Genomic DNA, 21,179 nt, shown 5'->3' with positions numbered 1-21,179 from the left:
ATAACACATGTGGAATCATGTTGTGACCGAAAAATTCTTCAAAGTAGCCACCCTTTTCCTTGATGACAGCTTTTCCTGACACCACTCCGCCAGGGCCCTCACCTCCTCCCTGTAGGTTGTCTCATCGTTGTTGGTAATCAGGGCTACTACTGTTGTGTCGTCTGAAAATGTAACGATTGAGTTGGAGGCGTGCGTTGTCACGCAGTCATGGGTGAACAGGAAGTACAGGAGGGGGCTGAACACGCACCCTTGTGGGACACCTGTGTTGAGGATCAGCAAAGTGCAGGTGTTGTTTCCTACATTCACAACCTAGGGGCGGACCGTCAGGAGGTCCAGGATCCATTTTGACAGGGTGGGGTTCAGACACAGGGCCCCAAGCTTAATAATGAGCTTGGAGGGTACTATGGTGTTGAATGCTGAGCTGTGGTCAATGAACAGAATTCTTACAAAGATATTCCTCTTGTCCAGATGGGTTAGGGCAGTGTGATGGCGATTGCATCGTCTGTGGATCTATTGGGGCGGTAAGCAAATTGAAGGGGTCTAGGGTGAGGTAAAGGTAAAGGTAGCCTCTCAAAGCACTTCATGATGACAGAAGTGAGTGCTATGGGGTGATAGTCATTGAGTTCAGTTACCTTTGGTTTCTTGGGTACAGGAACAATGGCTGACCTCTTGAAGCAAGTGCAAACAAACTGGGATATGAAGAGATTGAATATGTCTGTAAACATTCCAGCCAACTGATCTGTGCATGCTCTGAGTATGCGGATAGGATTTCCGTCTTGGCCGACTGCGTTGCGAGGGTTGACACGCTAAAAAGGCTTACTCACATCGGCCATGAAGAACGAGAGCCCTCCCGTCTTTGGGAACTGTGTTATCCTCAAAACAGGCGAAGAAGGTGTTTAGCTTGTCCGAGAACAAGACAGCGGTGTCCGCGACATGGTTGGTTTTCAATTTGTAGTCCGTGATTTGTCTGTAGACCCTTGTGTCTGAGCCGTTGAATTGCGACTCCACTTTGTCTCTGTACTAGCGTTTTGCCTGTTTGATTGCCTTACAGAGGGAATAACTATGCTAAACTAACTAAATAAACCTAAATACTGATGTAATTGTCTGTAGTTACTGTAATATATTGTCTGTAGTTACTGTAATATACTGTCTGTATTTATTGTAATATAATGTCTGTAGGTACTGTAATATAATATCTGTAGTTACGGTACTCTGTTGCACTGGCTGTAATTATCATAGTTACTACTGACTGTAGTTACTGTTCTGACTGTAGTTACTGTACTGACTGTAGTTACCGTACTCTGTTGCACTGGCTGTAGTTACCGTAGTACTAGTGACTGTAGTTACTGTACTAACTTTAGTTACCGTACTCTGTTGCACTGGCTGTAGTTACCGTAGTTACTAGTGACTGTAGTTGCTGTACTGACTGTAGTTACCGTAGTCCGTTGCACTGGCTGTAGTTACCGTAGTACTAGTGACTGTAGTTACTGTACTGACTTTAGTTACCGTACTCTGTTGCACTGGCTGTAGTTACCGTAGTTACTAGTGACTGTAGTTACCATACTCTGTTGCGCTGGCTGTAGTTACCGTAGTTACTAGTGACTGTAGTTACCATACTCTGTTGCGCTGGCTGTAGTTACTGTAGTTACCAGTGACTGTAGTTACTGTACTCTGTTGCGCTGGCTGTACCGACTGCGTACAGAATGAAGATAATAGAGAAGAGATGTATGTAGACACACAGTCAGCTAAGTATACAGCATGTACAGTGTCATTGAGAACAGACAGAAACCCAAAACCATTAAACTGGTAGGGACAGAACTTTGGTTCTGAGAGACAGTCGTGGCTAGAGAGAGAATGAGAGAGAGGGAGAGAGGGACAGAGAGGGAGAGAGAGAGAATGAGAAAGAGGGACAGAGAGTGAGAGAGGGAGTGAACAAGAGTAGAGAGATCGAGAGCACAAGAGACAGACAAAAAATCACATCTCTCATTTTACAGAGTGAGGAGAGAGCCCACTCAAGTGGGATCAGTGAAGTGATGGAAAGGGGATGAAATGAAGGTATGGTGGAGGAAAGAACAATCATGATTGAGTGAGAGGAGGAGAGGAGTAGGAAGAGGAGAGGAACAGGAGGAGGAGGAGAGGAGCAGGAGGAGGAGAGGAACAGGTGGAGGAGAGGAACAGGAGGAGGAGGAGAGGAGCAGGAGGAGGAGGAGATGAACAGGAGGAGGAAGAGAGGAGCAGGAGGAGGAGGAGAGGAGCAGGAGGAGGAAGAGAGGAGCAGGAGGAGGAGGAGAGGAGCAGGAGGAGGAGGGGAGAGGAACAGGAGGAGGAGGAGAGGAACAGGAGGAGGAGGAGAGGAGCAGGAGGAGGAGGAGAGGAGCAGGAGGAGGAGAGGAACAGGAGGAGGAGGAGAGGAGCAGGAGGAGGAGAGGAGCAGGAGGAGGAGGAGAGGAGCAGGAGGAGGAGGAGAGGAACAGGAGGAGGAGGAGAGGAACAGGAGGAGGAGGAGAGGAACAGGAGGAGGAGGAGAGGAGCAGGAGGAGGAGAGGAACAGGAGGAGGAGAGGATCAGGAGGAGGAGAGGAACAGGAGGAGGAGAAGGAAGAGAGGAACAGGAGGAGGAGAGGAGGAGGAGGGGATGAACAGGAGGAGGAGATGAACAGGAGGAGGAGAAGGAGGAGAGGAACAGGAGGAGGAGGAGGAGGAGAGGAGGAAGAGAAGGAGGAGAGGAGCAGGAGGAAGAGAGGAGTAGAGGAACAGAAGGAGGAGAGGAGCAGGAAGAGGAAGAGGAGAAGAAGGAGAGTAACAGGAGGAGGAGAGGAGGAGGAGATGAGGAGGAGGAGGAAGAGAAGGAGGAGAGGAGCAGGAGGAAGAGAGGAGGAGAGGAGGAGGAGGAGAGGAGGAAGAGGAGGAGGAGGAGAGGAGCAGGAGGAGGAGAGGAGGAAGAGGAAGAGAAGGAGGAGAGGAGGAAGAGAGGGGGAGAGGAGCTAAAAAGAGAGGAGGAGAGGATGAGAGAAGGAGCAGGAGGAGAGGAACAGGAGGAGGAGGAGAGGAGGAGAAGGGGGAGAGGAACAGGAGGAGGAGAAGGGGGAGAGGAGGAGGATAGGAGGAAGAGGAAGGGGAAGAGAAGGAGGAGAGGAGGAAGAGAGGAGGAGAGGAGGAGGAGGAGAGGAGCAGGAGGAGGAGAGGAGAAGGGGGAGAGGAACAGGAGGAGAGGAGGAGGAGGAGAAGGAGGAGAGGAGGAGGAGGGGAGGAGCAAGAGAAGAGGAGTAGAAGGATGAGGATGAATGGAGGAGGACGAGGGGAGGAGGAGGTGGAGAGGAAGTGTATGATTGCCCTCCTCTCTAAGCCACAGCCATAGAGGTAATATAATATATACCTGTGAAATAGATATTCAGCGATTTTGGGAGACCTAGAGGAAACAATACACGGTTATTTAATACTGTTAAACTTCCGTCCATCTTCTTCTGTACCACAGACACGTAGAGAATGGTCAATCTAAGTTACTAAACTAAGTCACTGTTACCAGGCAAAATAGAGCATGAATGGAAATAAAATTAAAGTAAATAACTGGGTAAGTTCCAGGAAGTGGGTGCCTTTTGGACATGCAAACTTTAAAGAAATGTTATTTTAAAAATCCGTTCTTTCAACATTGAATTGTATGGAGGATATGTTTAGCCTACGGGAAAAAAAACTTTTCCCCATCGCAGACATTAAAATCCTATGAATTAAGAGCATTGTCTCTGGACTTGTACCAACTCTGTTGACGGACACTTGTGTAACTTCCTAACTGTTATTTAAAAGCATGTTTGCGAAAAATCCAACATTGTCTTATCGTGTAAGTATCCCTTGTACAAATAAACTCACATATAATATCAAACTGATGAAGTTAATTGGGCCTTTAACAGGGTTGACGATAACAGGGTGGATGATAACAGGGTTGACGATAACAGGGTGGATGATAACAGGGTTGACGATAACAGGGTGGATGATAACAGGGTGGATGATAACAGGGTGGACGATAACAGGGTGGACGATAACAGGGTTGACGATAACAGAGTTGGCGATAACAGGGTTGACGATAACAGGGTGGATGATAACAGGGTGGATGATAACAGGGTGGAAGATAACAGGGTGGATGATAACAGGGTTGACGATAACAGAGTTGACGATAACAGAGTTGACGATAACAGAGTTGGCGATAACAGAGTTGGCGATAACAGGGTTGGCGATAACAGGGTTGGCGATAACAGGGTTGACGATAACATGGTTGACGATAACAGGGTGGACGATAACAGGGTAGACGATAACAGGGTGGACGATAACAGAGTTGACGATAACAGAGTTGACGATAACAAGACGGACGATAACAATGTGGACAATAACAGAGTTGACGATAACAGGGTGGACAATAACAGGGTGGACAATAACAGGGTGGACAATAACAGGGTTGACGATAACAGGGTTGATGATAACAGAGTTGACGATAACAGAGTTGACGATAACAGGGTTGAGGTTTTAGGTGAAGATCGGCCATTACTCCTCATGTGGTGAAGAGCGTGCAGGGGCCACATGGTGTTCATGAAATTAGGAATTACACATACAGTATGTTCCACACATAATAAATGACTCATCAGATTCAAGTTTCCTAACATGAAATGAGGGACAAAGGGGTTTACAAGGAGACTGACATTTATACCAGGCTGTTCAGAAGACTCAAACAATGTCATCTGCAGTGAACAACTTCACTTTTAAAGGGGAAAAACATTTTTTTTGCAAAACTGGGTTTAAATTGAGGGACAGATGTAAACGCATCACTTAATTACATTTCATATAAATAACAGTCTTCAGAAAGGACTTTGTCAAAGCAGCAACAATAACTGGGCCTTTACAACGACGGTCAAACTTGGAGACATTTTGGAATTAAGTGGGTTAAAATCTTCCTAGAAGGGAAATGTCAAAATGGTGAATTTCGACACTTAGCAAGTCTTTATTCAGCCTACTAGATCGTTGGGCCGGTAACCAAAAGTCATCTAGGTCCCTGAAACGCAGGTAGCCTAGTGGTTAGAGCGTTGGGCCAGTAACCAAAAGTCATCTAGGTCCCTGAAACGCAGGTAGCCTAGTGGTTAGAGCGTTGGGCCAGTAACCAAAAGTCATCTAGGTCCCTGAAACGCAGGTAGCCTAGTGGTTAGAGCGTTGGGCCAGTAACCAAAAGTCATCTAGGTCCCTGAAACACAGGTAGCCTAGTGGTTAGAGCGTTGGGCCAGTAACCAAAAGTCATCTAGGTCCCTGAAACACAGGTAGCCTAGTGGTTAGAGCGTTGGGCCAGTAACCAAAAGTCATCTAGGTCCCTGAAACGCAGGTAGCCTGGTGGTTAGAGCGTTGGGCCAGTAACCGTAAGTAATCTAGGTCCCTGAAACGCAGGTAGCCTAGTGGTTAGAGCATTGGGCCAGTAACCGTAAGTAATCTAGTTCCCTGAAACGCAGGTAGCCTAGTGGTTAGAGCGTTGGGCCAGTAACCGTAAGTAATCTAGTTCCCTGAAACGCAGGTAGCCTAGTGGTTAGAGCGTTGGGCCAGTAACCGTAAGTAATCTAGGTCCCTGAAACGCAGGTAGCCTAGTGGTTAGAGCATTGGGCCAGTAAGAGACATTTACAGTGCAGTTCTACCTACAATCCAACCTCCTTAGGCTGTGGCCTCATTCCAGTGAGCTGTGTGAATATTGTGAGCTTTGTGAAATCTAAACAGAAAAATGAACAAGGGATCGCCATGGTTACCCAGTTGCACTTTACAGCCCGTTAACAACAACAGCGTCACTGAGTGCGACTGGCTTACGTTTAATGCTGTGTTAATGTGAGAGACTGGGGTCAAAGTTTATTGAAATGGGAGAGGGGATCTAACCACATGCTCGGCAGTGTGTGTGTGTGTGCGCCTGCCACTGCCTGCATATGTGTGCGCGTGCGCGTGCGTGTGTGTGTGCGTGTGCGTGCGCGTTTGTGTGTGTGTGTGTGTGTGCGCGTGTGTGTGCGTGTGCGTGCATGTGCATGTGTGTTTGTGTGGGTGTGTGTGTGCGTGTGCGTGTGCGCGTATGTGTGCGCGTGCGCGTGTGCATGTGCGTGCGCGTGCATGTGCGTTTGCGTGCGTGTGCGTGTGTGTGTGCGTGTGTGTGTGTGCGCGTGTGTGTGTGTGTGTGTGCGTGTGCGTGTGCATGCATGTGCGTTTGTGTGTGTGTGCGTGTTCCAGAGGAGAACGACTTCATTGAAGCCACGGGAGTTTAAGGCCGACCGCGGTACTGCAGGCATTGTTCATGGAAAACAGGATCCGCCATTATAGTGAATGGAAGAACGGCAATCTTTGTGTAGATAATTGTAAAAATAAAACAATCATGGTACCAATAATTGGTTCTAATGCAACTGATGTACTGTATGTCCTTGAACCAAATATTTAATAAGGTTGCTAACGGAAGGTTGTTACAAGGTTGCTAAATGGAGGCCTGCAGTACCCAGGTTGGCCTTCAACTTCAGTTGGCTCAATGAGAGGGGGCAGCACTGAGCTAGCCTGCAAAGTCACTTCCTGGAATAGTTCAAACGGCGCATGGTATGTCTCCATGAGACTCCATCTTAACCGACTTAATTTACCTTCAATGTGCTATGGAACATTCACATAGGAATGAATGGTGTCGATGGCTTTGTCGTGTATACAGTCATTGGTGTTTACTCACCAGTGAAGGAGTACTGGTAGAGCTCCTGGAGGTGAGAGGGGGCCTGCGGAGGGCGGTACAGGATCCGGCCCTGGTTGATGTCAGCTTGGGTGAAGAAGGACACTGAGTTGTAGGGTCTGTCACGATGTTCCACAGAACCTGAGAACGTCAGTTTATTATGGATCCCATGTTCGGGGCTTCCTAATACGTGTACAAGCTACAAAGTCAAATTGGCTGAAAAAGAATATAGCTTTTTGGTATCAATTTAAGTAAAGGTTAGGTTTAGTGGCTAAGGTTAAGGGTTATTTTAAAATCAGATTTCCAGCTGGACTGGTTGCGAAAGTATTCAGCCCCCTTGGCATTTTTCCTATTTTGTTGCCTTACAACCTGGAATTCAAATTGATTTTGGGGTGGTTTGTATCATTTGATATGTACAACATGCCTACCACTTTGAAGATGCAAAATATTTTTTATTGTGAAACAAACAAGAAATAAGACAAAAAAACAGAAAACTTGAGCGTGAATCTGTCTCCTCGCCACGCGCTCTCACCACTGGTGTCCCCCAGGGCTCTGTTCTAGGCCCTCTCCTATTCTCGCTATACACCAAGTCACTTGGCTCTGTCATAACCTCACATGGTCTCTCCTATCATTGCTATGCAGACGACACACAATTAATCTTCTCCTTTCCCCCTTCTGATGACCAGGTGGCGAATCGCATCTCTGCATGTCTGGCAGACATATCAGTGTGGATGACGGATCACCACCTCAAGCTGAACATCGGCAAGACGGAGCTGCTCTTCCTCCCGGGGAAGGACTGCCCGTTCCATGATCTCGCCATCACGGTTGACAACTCCATTGTGTCCTCCTCCCAGAGCGCTAAGAACCTTGGCGTGATCCTGGACAACACCCTGTCGTTCTCAACCAACATCATGGCGGTGGCCCGTTCCTGTAGGTTCATGCTCTACAACATCCGCAGAGTACGACCCTGCCTCACACAGGAAGCGGCGCAGGTCCTAATCCAGGCACTTGTCATCTCCCGTCTGGATTACTGCAACTCGCTGTTGGCTGGGCTCCCTGCCTGTGCCATTAAACCCCTACAACTCATCCAGAACGCCGCAGCCCGTCTGGTGTTCAACCTTCCCAAGTTCTCTCACGTCACCCCGCTCCTCCGCTCTCTCCACTGGCTTCCAGTTGAAGCTCGCATCCGCTACAAGACCATGGTGCTTGCCTACGGAGCTGTGAGGGGAACGGCACCGCAGTACCTCCAGGCTCTGATCAGGCCCTACACCCAAACAAGGACACTGCGTTCATCCACCTCTGGCCTGCTCGCCTCCCTACCATTGAGGAAGTACAGTTCCCGCTCAGCCCAGTCAAAACTGTTCGCTGCTCTGGCCCCCCAATGGTGGAACAAACTCCCTCACGACGCCAGGACAGCGGAGTCAATCACCACCTTCCGGAGACACCTGAAACCCCACCTCTTCAAGGAATACCTAGGGTAGGATAAGTAATCCTTCTCACCACCACCCCCCCTTAATGATTTAGATGCACTATTGTAAAGTGGCTGTTCCACTGGATGTCAGAAGGTGAATTCACCAATTTGTAAGTCGCTCTGGATAAGAGCGTCTGCTAAATTACTTAAATGTAAATGTTAAATGAATAACTATTCACCCCCTAAGTCAATACTTTGTAGAGCCACCTTTTGCAGCAATTACAGCTGCAAGTCTCTTGGGGGTATGTCTCTATAAGCTTGGCATATCGAGCCACTGGGATTTTTGCCCATTCTTCAAGCCAAAACTGCTCGAGCTCCTTCAAGTTGGAAGGGTTCCGCTGGTGTACAGCAATCTTTAAGTCATACCACAGATTCTCAATTGGATTGAGGTCTGGGCTTTGACTAGGTCATTCAAATACATTTAAATGTTTCCCCTAAAGGTATAACCCTGTCCTGTCTAAAGGTATGACCCTGTCTAAAGGTATAACCCTGTCTAAAGGTATAACCCTGTCTAAAGGTATAACCCTGTCTAAAGGTATAACCCTGTCTAAAGGTATAACCCTGTCTAAAGGTATAACCCTGTCTAAAGGTATAACCCTGTCTAAAGGTATAACCCTGTCTAAAGGTATAACCCTGTCTAAAGGTATAACCCTGTCCTGTCTAAAGGTATAACCCTGTCTAAAGGTATAACCCTGTCTAAAGGTATAACCCTGTCTAAAGGTATAACCCTGTCTAAAGGTATAACCCTGTCTAAAGGTATAACCCTGTCTAAAGGTATAACCCTGTCTAAAGGTATAACCCTGTCTAAAGGTATAACCCTGTCTAAAGGTATAACCCTGTCTAAAGGTATAACCCTGTCTAAAGGTATAACCCTGTCCTGTCTAAAGGTATAACCCTGTCCTGTCTATATCTAAAGGTAAAACCCTGTCTAGACAGGGTTATTCCTGCTGGAAGGTGAACCTCCGTCCCACTCTCAAATCTCTGGAAGACTGAAACAGGTTTCCCCTCAAGAATTTCCCTGTATTTAGCGCCATCCATCATTCCGTCAACCCTGACCAGTTTCCCAGTCCCTGCCGATGAAAAACATCCCCACAGCATGATGCTGCCACCACCATGCTTCACTGTGGGGATGGTGTTCTCAGGGTGATGAGAGATGTTGGGTTTGCGCCAGACATACTGTTTTCCTTAATGGCCAAAAAGCTCAATTTTAGTCTCATCTGACCAGAGTACCTACTTCCGTATGTTGGGGGAGTCTCCCACATGCCTTTCGGCGAACACCAAACGTGTTTGCTTATTTTTTTCTTTAAACAATGGCTTTTTTTCTGGCCATTCTTCCGTAAAGCCCAGCTCTCTGGAGTGTACGACTTAAAGTGGTCATATAGACAGATATTCCAATCTCCACTGTGGAGCTTTGCAGCTCCTTCAGGGTTATATTTGGTCTCTTTGTTGCCTCTCTGATTAATGCCCTCCTTGCCTGGTCCGTGAGTTTTGGTGGGCGGCCCTCTCTTGGCAGGTTTGTTGTGGTGCCATATTCTTTCCATTTTTTAATAATAGATTTAATGGTGCTCCCTGGGATGTTCAAAGTTTCGGATATCTTTTTATAACCCAACCCTGATCTGCACTTCTTCAAAACGTTGTCCCTGCCCTGTTTGGAGAGCTCCTTGGTCTTCCTGGTGTCGCTTCCTTGGTGGTCCCCCTTGCTTAGTGGTGTTGCAGACTCTGGGGCCTTTCAGAACAGGTGTCTATATACTGAGATCACTTGACACATAGAGTGTGCACACAGGTGGACTTTATTTAACTAATTATGTGACTTCTGAAGGTAGTTGGTGGCACCAGATCTTATTTAGGGGCATGATGGTAAAGGGGGTGAATACATACACACAAGTACCACTTTTCCTTTTTCCTTTTTTCGTTTTTTGAAACAAGTAATTTTTTTCATTTCACTTCATCAAGTTGGACTATTTTGTGTATGTCCATTACATGAAATCCCCCCCAAAAAATCCATTTAAATTACATGAACCAAAATAGGAAAAAACACCTAGGGGGGGGAGACACTTCTGCAAGGCACTGTAGTAATAGTTCTAACTGGGCGTCCTCCTTCCATCGTCTTTGACAGTGGAGATGAAGTAGTTTACATGAGTACTTCCCCCCCTGTCCCCTCCTGTCTCCTCCTGTCCCCTCCTGTCCGCTCCTGTCTGCTCCTGTCTGCTCCTGTCCCCTCCTGTCCCCTCCTGTCTCCTCCTGTCTGCTCCTGTCCCCTCCTGTCTGCTCCCGTCTGCTCCTGTCCCCTCCTGTCCCCTCCTGTCTGCTCCTGTTTGCTCCTGTCTCCTCCTGCCTGCTTCTGTATTGAGAAGTGTGTGTGAGATGGATGTACTGTATTTGTGTGTGTGTGTGTGTGTGTATAGACTACCTTGTTTCTGAGGTAGGGGCCTGATGATGTTGTAGACCAGCTGTTCACTGGGAGTCTCAGAGTCCACAAAGGACAAAGCTGTGGGTGTTAGCACGGTCACACGATCTTCCAGAGCCTGCATGGACACACACACACACACACACACACACACACACACACACACACACATCAATCATTGGTGCCTATGCCACAGTGAGATTTTCCCCCAAGCCCTGTTTCTCCCTTACAGTCATCTGTAGGTCACAGGCAGGTGCCAGCAACCCTGGGAGTACAGGCATCACTCCGATGGTGAAGGTCTGAGCATCACTCAGCGTGTCTGGAGAACCCTCACTGGTCACCTGGAAGAAGAGGAGGCCATTTTGAATCATCTCAACAAACCTTTATCATCAGCAAGATTCAGCATACTGTATATAACAACTATTATGTAAGGAACGTAACAGGGTAGGAGGACCGTAGCAGGGTAGGAGGACCGTAACAGGGTAGGAGGGCTGTAACAGGGTAGGAGGGCTGTAACAGGTTAGGAGGACCGTAACAGGGTAGGAGGACCGTAACAGGGTAGGAGGACCGTAACAGGTTAGGAGGACAGTAACAGGGTAGGAGGACCGTAACAGGGTAGGAGGACTGTAACAGGGTAGGAGGACCGTAACAGGGTAGGAGGACCGTAACAGGGTAGGAGGACCGTAACAGGGTAGGAGGACCGTAACAGGGTAGGAGGACCGTAACAGGGTAGGAGGACCGTAACAGGGTAGGAGGACCGTAACAGGGTAGGAGGACCGTAACAGGGTAGGAGGACCGTAACAGGGTAGGAGGACCGTAACAGGGTAGAGGACCGTAGCAGGGTAGGAGGACCGTAACAGGGTAGGAGGACCGTAACAGGGTAGGGAGGACCGTAACAGGGTAGGAGGACCGTAACAGGGTAGGAGGACTGTAACAGGGTAGGAGGACCATAACAGGGTAGGAGGACCGTAACAGGGTAGGAGGACCGTAGCAGGGTAGGAGGACCGTAACAGGGTAGGAGGACCGTAACAGGGTAGGAGGACCGTAACAGGGTAGGAGGACCGTAACAGGGTAGAGGACTGTAACAGGTTAGGAGGACCGTAACAGGGTAGGAGGACTGTAACAGGGTAGGAGGACCGTAACAGGGTAGGAGGACCGTAACAGGGTAGGAGGACCGTAACAGGTTAGGAGGACCGTAACAGGGTAGTAGGACCGTAACAGGGTAGGAGGACTGTAACAGGGTAGGAGGACCGTAACAGGGTAGGAGGACCGTAGCAGGGTAGGAGGACCGTAACAGGGTAGGAGGACCGTAACAGGGTAGGAGGACCGTAACAGGTTAGGAGGACCGTAACAGGGTAGTAGGACCGTAACAGGGTAGGAGGACTGTAACAGGGTAGGAGGACCATAACAGGGTAGAGGACCGTAGCAGGGTAGGAGGACCGTAACAGGGTAGGAGGACCGTAACAGGGTAGGAGGGCCGTAACAGGGTAGGAGGGCCGCAACAGGTTAGGAGGACCGTAACAGGGTAGGAAGACCGTAACAGGGTAGGAGGACCGTAACAGGGTAGGAGGACCGTAACAGGGTAGGAGGACCGTAGCAGGGTAGGAGGACCGTAACAGGGTAGGAGGACCGTAACAGGGTAGGAGGACCGTAACAGGGTAGGAGGACCGTAACAGGGTAGGAGGACCGTAGCAGGGTAGGAGGACCGTAACAGGGTAGGAGGACCGTAACAGGGTAGGAGGACCGTAACAGGATAGGAGGGCTGTAACAGGGTAGGAGGGCTGCAACAGGTTAGGAGGACCGTAACAGGGTAGGAGGACCGTAACAGGGTAGGAGGACCGTAACAGGGTAGGATGACCGTAACAGGGTAGGAGGACCGTAACAGGGTAGGAGGACCGTAACAGGGTAGGAGGACCGTAACAGGTTAGGAGGACCGTAACAGGGTAGGAGGACTGTAACAGGGTAGGAGGACCGGGTTATACCTTTAGACAGGGTTATACCTTTAGACAGGACAGGGTCATACCTTTAGACAGGGTTACACCTTTAGACAGGGTTATACCTTTAGACAGGGTCATACCTTTAGACAGGGTCATACCTTTAGACAGGGTTATACCTTTAGACAGGGTTATACCTTTAGACAGGGTTATAACTTTAGACAGGACAGGGTTATACCTTTAGACAGGGTTATACCTTTAGACAGGGTTATACCTTTAGACAGGGTTATACCTTTAGACAGGGTTATACCTTTAGACAGGGTTATACCTTTAGACAGGGTCATACCTTTAGACAGGGTTATACCTTTAGACAGGGTTATACCTTTAGACAGGGTTATACCTTTAGACAGGGTTATACCTTTAGACAGGGTTATACCTTTAGACAGGGTTATACCTTTAGACAGGGTTATACCTTTAGACAGGGTTATACCTTTAGACAGGGTCATACCTTTAGACAGGGTTATACCTTTAGACAGGGTCATACCTTTAGACAGGGTTATACCTTTAGACAGGGTTATACCTTTAGTCAGGGTCATACCTTTAGACAGGGTCATACCTTTAGACAGGGTCATACCTTTAGACAGGGTTATACCTTTAGACAGGGTCATACCTTTAGACAGGGTTATACCTTTAGACAGGGTTATACCTTTAGACAGGGTCATACCTTTAGACAGGGTTATACCTTTAGACAGGGTCATACCTTTAGACAGGGTTATACCTTTAGACAGGGTTATACCTTTAGACAGGGTTATACCTTTAGACAGGGTTATACCTTTAGACAGGGTTATACCTTTAGACAGGGTTATACCTTTAGACAGGACAGGGTTATACCTTTAGACAGGGTTATACCTTTAGACAGGGTTATACCTTTAGACAGGGTTATACCTTTAGACAGGGTTATACCTTTAGACAGGGTCATACCTTTAGACAGGGTCATACCTTTAGACAGGGTCATACCTTTAGACAGGGTTATACCTTTAGACAGGGTTATACCTTTAGACAGGGTTATACCTTTAGACAGGGTCATACCTTTAGACAGGGTTATACCTTTAGACAGGACAGGGTTATACCTTTAGACAGGGTTATACCTTTAGACAGGGTTATACCTTTAGACAGGGTTATACCTTTAGACAGGACAGGGTTATACCTTTAGACAGGGTTATACCTTTAGACAGGGTTATACCTTTAGACAGGGTTATACCTTTAGACAGGGTCATACCTTTAGACAGGGTTATACCTTTAGACAGGACAGGGTTATACCTTTAGACAGGGTTATACCTTTAGACAGGGTTATACCTTTAGACAGGGTTATACCTTTAGACAGGGTTATACCTTTAGACAGGGTTATACCTTTAGACAGGACAGGGTTATACCTTTAGACAGGGTTATACCTTTAGACAGGGTTATACCTTTAGACAGGGTTATACCTTTAGACAGGGTTATACCTTTAGACAGGGTTATACCTTTAGACAGGGTTATACCTTTAGACAGGGTTATACCTTTAGACAGGACAGGGTTATACCTTTAGACAGGGTTATACCTTTAGACAGGACAGGGTTATACCTTTAGACAGGGTTATACCTTTAGACAGGGTTATACCTTTAGACAGGGTTATACCTTTAGACAGGGTTATACCTTTAGACAGGGTTATACCTTTAGACAGGGTTATACCTTTAGACAGGGTTATACCTTTAGACAGGGTCATACCTTTAGACAGGGTCATACCTTTAGACAGGGTTATACCTTTAGACAGGGTTATACCTTTAGACAGGGTCATACCTTTAGACAGGACAGGGTTATACCTTTAGACAGGGTTATACCTTTAGACAGGGTTATACCTTTAGACAGGGTTATACCTTTAGACAGGGTTATACCTTTAGACAGGGTTATACCTTTAGACAGGACAGGGTCATACCTTTAGACAGGGTCATACCTTTAGACAGGGTCATACCTTTAGACAGGGTTATACCTTTAGACAGGGTCATACCTTTAGACAGGGTTATACCTTTAGACAGGACAGGGTTATACCTTTAGACAGGGTTATACCTTTAGACAGGACAGGGTCATACCTTTAGACAGGGTCATACCTTTAGACAGGGTCATACCTTTAGACAGGGTCATACCTTTAGACAGGGTCATACCTTTAGACAGGGTTATACCTTTAGACAGGACAGGGTTATACCTTTAGACAGGGTTATACCTTTAGACAGGGTTATACCTTTAGACAGGGTCATACCTTTAGACAGGGTCATACCTTTAGACAGGGTTATACCTTTAGACAGGACAGGGTTATACCTTTAGACAGGGTTATACCTTTAGACAGGGTCATACCTTTAGACAGGGTCATACCTTTAGACAGGGTTATACCTTTAGACAGGGTTATACCTTTAGACAGGGTCATACCTTTAGACAGGGTTATACCTTTAGACAGGGTTATACCTTTAGACAGGGTTATACCTTTAGACAGGGTTATACCTTTAGACAGGGTTATACCTTTAGACAGGGTCATACCTTTAGACAGGACAGGGTTATACCTTTAGACAGGGTTATACCTTTAGACAGGGTTATACCTTTAGACAGGGTTATACCTTTAGACAGGGTTATACCTTTAGACAGGACAGGGTTATACCTTTAGACAGGGTTATACCTTTAGACAGGGTCATACCTTTAGACAGGGTTATACCTTTAGACAGGGTTATACCTTTAGACAGGGTTATACCTTTAGAAAGGGTTATACCTTTAGACAGGGTTATACCTTTAGACAGGACAGGGTTATACCTTTAGACAGGGTCATACCTTTAGACAGGGTCATACCTTTAGACAGGGTTATACCTTTAGACAGGGTCATACCTTTAGACAGGGTTATACCTTTAGACAGGACAGGGTTATACCTTTAGACAGGGTTATACCTTTAGACAGGGTTATACCTTTAGACAGGGTTATACCTTTAGACAGGGTCATACCTTTAGACAGGGTTATACCTTTAGACAGTGTTATACCTTTAGACAGGGTTATACCTTTAGACAGGGTTATACCTTTAGACAGGGTTATACCTTTAGACAGGGTTATACCTTTAGACAGGGTTATACCTTTAGACAGGACAGGGTTATACCTTTAGACAGGGTTATACCTTTAGACAGGGTTATACCTTTAGACAGGGTCATACCTTTAGACAGGGTTATACCTTTAGACAGGGTTATACCTTTAGACAGGGTTATACCTTTAGACAGGGTCATACCTTTAGACAGGGTTATACCTTTAGACAGGGTTATACCTTTAGACAGGGTTATACCTTTAGACAGGGTTATACCTTTAGACAGGGTTATACCTTTAGACAGGACAGGGTTATACCTTTAGACAGGGTTATACCTTTAGACAGGGTTATACCTTTAGACAGGGTTATACCTTTAGACAGGACAGGGTTATACCTTTAGACAGGGTCATACCTTTAGACAGGGTTATACCTTTAGACAGGGTAATACCTTTAGACAGGGTTATACCTTTAGACAGTGTTATACCTTTAGACAGGGTTATACCTTTAGACAGGGTTATACCTTTAGACAGGGTTATACCTTTAGACAGGGTTATACCTTTAGACAGGACAGGGTTATACCTTTAGACAGGGTTATACCTTTAGACAGGGTTATACCTTTAGACAGGGTTATACCTTTAGACAGGGTCATACCTTTAGACAGGGTTATACCTTTAGACAGGGTTATACCTTTAGACAGGGTTATACCTTTAGACAGGGTTATACCTTTAGACAGGACAGGGTTATACCTTTAGACAGGGTCATACCTTTAGACAGGGTTATACCTTTAGACAGGGTTATACCTTTAGACAGGGTTATACCTTTAGACAGGACAGGGTTATACCTTTAGACAGGGTTATACCTTTAGACAGGGTTATACCTTTAGACAGGGTTATACCTTTAGACAGGGTTATACCTTTAGACAGGGTTATACCTTTAGACAGGGTTATACCTTTAGACAGGGTTATACCTTTAGACAGGACAGGGTTATACCTTTAGACAGGGTTATACCTTTAGACAGGGTTATACCTTTAGACAGGGTTATACCTTTAGACAGGGTCATACCTTTAGACAGGGTTATACCTTTAGACAGGGTTATACCTTTAGACAGGGTTATACCTTTAGACAGGACAGGGTTATACCTTTAGACAGGGTTATACCTTTAGACAGGGTTATACCTTTAGACAGGGTTATACCTTTAGACAGGGTTATACCTTTAGACAGGGTTATACCTTTAGACAGGGTAATACCTTTAGACAGGGTTATACCTTTAGACAGGGTTATACCTTTAGACAGGGTTATACCTTTAGACAGGGTCATACCTTTAGACAGGGTTATACCTTTAGACAGGGTTATACCTTTAGACAGGGTTATACCTTTAGACAGGGTTATACCTTTAGACAGAACAGGGTTATACCTTTAGACAGGGTTATACCTTTAGACAGGGTTATACCTTTAGACAGGGTTATACCTTTAGACAGGGTTATACCTTTAGACAGGGTTATACCTTTAGACAGGGTTATACCTTTAGACAGGACAGGGTTATACCTTTAGACAGGGTTATACCTTTAGACAGGGTTATACCTTTAGACAGGGTTATACCTTTAGACAGGGTCATACCTTTAGACAGGGTTATACCTTTAGACAGGGTCATACCTTTAGACAGGGTTATACCTTTAGACAGGGTCATACCTTTAGACAGGGTCATACCTTTAGACAGGGTTATACCTTTAGACAGGGTTATACCTTTAGACAGGGTTATACCTTTAGACAGGGTTATACCTTTAGACAGGGTTATACCTTTAGACAGGGTTATACCTTTAGACAGGGTTATACCTTTAGACAGGGTTATACCTTTAGACAGGGTCATACCTTTAGACAGGGTTATACCTTTAGACAGGGTTATACCTTTAGACAGGGTTATACCTTTAGACAGGGTTATACCTTTAGACAGGGTCATACCTTTAGACAGGGTTATACCTTTAGACAGGGTTATACCTTTAGACAGGGTTATACCTTTAGACAGGGTTATACCTTTAGACAGGGTTATACATTTAGACAGGGTTATACCTTTAGACAGGGTCATACCTTTAGACAGGGTTATACCTTTAGACAGGGTCATACCTTTAGACAGGGTTATACCTTTAGACAGGGTCATACATTTAGACAGGGTTATACCTTTAGACAGGGTCATACCTTTAGACAGGACAGGGTCATACCTTTAGACAGGGTTATACCTTTAGACTGGGTTATACCTTTAGACAGGACAGGGTCATACCTTTAGACAGGGTCATACCTTTAGACAGGGTTATACCTTTAGACAGGGTTATACCTTTAGACAGGGTTATACCTTTAGACAGGGTCATACCTTTAGACAGGGTTATACCTTTAGACAGGGTTATACCTTTAGACAGGGTTATACCTTTAGACAGGGTCATACCTTTAGACAGGGTTATACCTTTAGACAGGGTTATACCTTTAGACAGGGTTATACCTTTAGACAGGGTTATACCTTTAGACAGGGTTATACCTTTAGACAGGGTTATACCTTTAGACAGGGTCATACCTTTAGACAGGGTCATACCTTTAGACAGGGTTATACCTTTAGACAGGGTTATACCTTTAGACAGGACAGGGTTATACCTTTAGACAGGGTTATACCTTTAGACAGGGTTATACCTTTAGACAGGGTTATACCTTTAGACAGGGTTATACCTTTAGACAGGGTCATACCTTTAGACAGGGTTATACCTTTAGACAGGGTTATACCTTTAGACAGGGTTATACCTTTAGACAGGACAGGGTTATACCTTTAGACAGGGTTATACCTTTAGACAGGGTCATACCTTTAGACAGGGTTATACCTTTAGACAGGGTTATACCTTTAGACAGGGTCATACCTTTAGACAGGGTTATACCTTTAGACAGGGTTATACCTTTAGACAGGACAGGGTCATACCTTTAGACAGGGTTATACCTTTAGACAGGGTTATACCTTTAGACAGGGTTATACCTTTAGACAGGGTTATACCTTTAGACAGGGTTATACCTTTAGACAGGGTCATACCTTTAGACAGGGTTATACCTTTAGACAGGGTTATACCTTTAGACAGGGTTATACCTTTAGACAGGGTTATACCTTTAGAGAGGGTTATACCTTTAGACAGGGTTATACCTTTAGACAGGACAGGGTCATACCTTTAGACAGGACAGGGTCATACCTTTAGACAGGGTTATACCTTTAGACTGGGTTATACCTTTAGACAGGGTTATACCTTTAGACTGGGTTATACCTTTAGACAGGGTTATACCTTTAGACAGGACAGGGTTAAACCTTTAGACAGGGTAATACCTTTAGACAGTGAGAGAGAGAGAGAGAGAGAGAGAGAGACATTGAAAGAGAGACAGAGACAGAGAGAGAGAGAGAGAGAGAGAGAGAGAGAGAGAGAGAGAGAGAGAGAGAGAGAGAGACAGATACAGAGACAGAGACAGAGACAGAGACAGACAGACAGAGAGAGACAAAGAGAGACAGAGAGAGAGGGGATGTATGTGTAGGAGGGGTGGAAGAGGAAGGGATGGGAGGGAGGGAGGGATACAATTTCAGGGAAAGTAATGGAGAAGACAGCAGAGGGAGAAATAATTTGGGATTCGCAGAGGAGAATGGATGAAGAGAAAAAATAACTATATGGAGAAAGAAGAGAGGAAGGGAGACAAGGTGAAATAAGAAAGAAACAAGAGTCGAAAACAAAGCGGTAGAAGACAGGAAGGAAGAGAAGAAAAGACATGCAGGTAGAAAAACTAAACAGAGTTAGTTGGGTTGTTTGTGAACCTGAGAACAGGTAGGCAGGCAGGTGGCCTGGTGGTTAGAGCTGACAAGGTAGTTAAATAAAGGTCAAATCAAAATACAAGTCTCCAATGGACACACAGCCCCACTCACCTGGAACAGTAAGGTGTCTCCCTGAGGCCCACTGGCCCCGGCAGCGCCAAAGTGTTTGTACCACACAGTGCCCTCATTCACATCCCGCTGAGTGAAGGAGGAGGTTGGGGTAGAGCTCCTGTCATCGGGCGAGGGCTGCCAGCCTTCCACCGGGCCGTCGGCTGGCATGGGCACCAACACCACTTTACCTGGAGGGAGGAGAGGGGGAGAGAGAATCAGGAAGGGAGAGAGAGGGTAAGAGAGAGAGTGAGGGGTGGTAAGAGAGGAGAGGGGAGAGAGAATCAGGAAGGGAGAGTGAGGGGTGGTAAGAGAGGAGAGGGGAGAGAGAATCAGGAAGGGAGAGAGAGATGGTAAGAGAGGAGAGGGGAGAGAGAATCAGGAAGGGAGAGAGAGATGGTAAGAGAGGAGAGGGGAGAGAGAATCAGGAAGGGAGAGAGAGATGGTAAGAGAGGAGAGGGGAGAGAGAGAGGGTAAAGGGGAGGGGGTGGTAATTAATGGTTTGAGAGAGAAAGATCATCATGAGGGGGGTAACGTTATGTACCATACCATATTTGGGGCTTCCTTTGGAGCGCACTATGGTGTAGACGATCTGGTCATCGCTGGCACCCTGGTAATCTGTCCTCAGATACCTCTTCCCCAACCGTACCATGCCTCCCTCTCTCACCCACGTGACGGGCATCGACAGAACACGAGGAGCATTGGTAAGCTGTAACACAAGATGCAGTATGTAACTATTATTTTTTATTATTTTCTAATAGCATGTTATTGTTTCAAAGGACAGTAATTCAAATCAGTTATTCAGCCTGATACCCAACCCATTGGGGACTTCTGTTGAATCATTTGTATCAGAACAGGAAGTTGTCTCGTCCTGCCAACCAACATGCACCGTTCTCACCTGAGTGCATTTTCCACATAACTGAGTTAATAACCCAGCTCAGATGTTCTCAGGCCTCATGTCCTCAACCGCGTGAATCACAACAGCATAGCAGCAGGAAGGAAAAGCCCAGAGTCAGCTGTCAGCAGCAACAGAGAGACAGACAGAGAGACAGACAGAGAGACAGACAGAGAGACAGACAAAGAGCTGCTGTTCCTCTGAGCAGCGACAGACAGACAGACTGTCTGTCGCTGCTCAGAGGAACAGCAGCTCTTTGTCTGTCTCTCTGTCTGTCTCTCTGTCTGTCTGTCTCTCTGTCTGTCTCTCTGTCAGACAGAATGAGAGACAGACAGGGAGCAGTTGATTGTTTCTCAAAGGAAGAATCTTCTTCCTGGATATTGTCAGCCAACCAGTAAAGACTCTGGGAATCAAGGACCCAGCAGATCAAAAACTGAGATGAATCGCTCAAAAATACATTGGGTCCCTTCCACGCAAACACCCACATCCCCAATACTTTTGGCCTGAGAGATAGACATGATCACAGACCGGGGTCATGTTGTACACAACACTATAGTTACAGACAATCTCAGCAGGCTCAGAGCCAGAGAGGGAAACCTTACTGTAATCTCAGCAGGCTCAGAGCCAGAGAGGGTAACCTTACTGTAATCTCAGCAGGGTCAGAGCCAGAGAGGGTAACCTTACTGTAACCTTACTGTAATTTTAGCAGGCTCAGAGCCAGAGAGGGAAACCTTAC

At 46.2% G+C, this 21,179-nt stretch overlaps 1 protein-coding gene across 1 annotated transcript in view; it reads right to left on the bottom strand.

Annotated features, from left to right (window-relative positions):
• Nucleotides 1-21,179, bottom strand: part of LOC135510729 (extracellular matrix organizing protein FRAS1-like) — a 408,168-nt gene that overhangs the window by 104,149 nt on the left and 282,840 nt on the right. The window contains 6 exon segments of the mRNA XM_064931929.1: nt 3,376-3,408; nt 6,715-6,852; nt 10,593-10,707; nt 10,820-10,930; nt 19,552-19,739; nt 20,098-20,257. Coding sequence (XP_064788001.1) covers nt 3,376-3,408; nt 6,715-6,852; nt 10,593-10,707; nt 10,820-10,930; nt 19,552-19,739; nt 20,098-20,257 — 745 coding nt within the window.

This window comes from Oncorhynchus masou, chromosome 1 (assembly GCF_036934945.1).
Source record: "Oncorhynchus masou masou isolate Uvic2021 chromosome 1, UVic_Omas_1.1, whole genome shotgun sequence".
Taxonomy (NCBI): Eukaryota; Metazoa; Chordata; class Actinopteri; order Salmoniformes; family Salmonidae; genus Oncorhynchus; species Oncorhynchus masou.
This window is presented reverse-complemented; position numbering and strand designations above follow the sequence as displayed.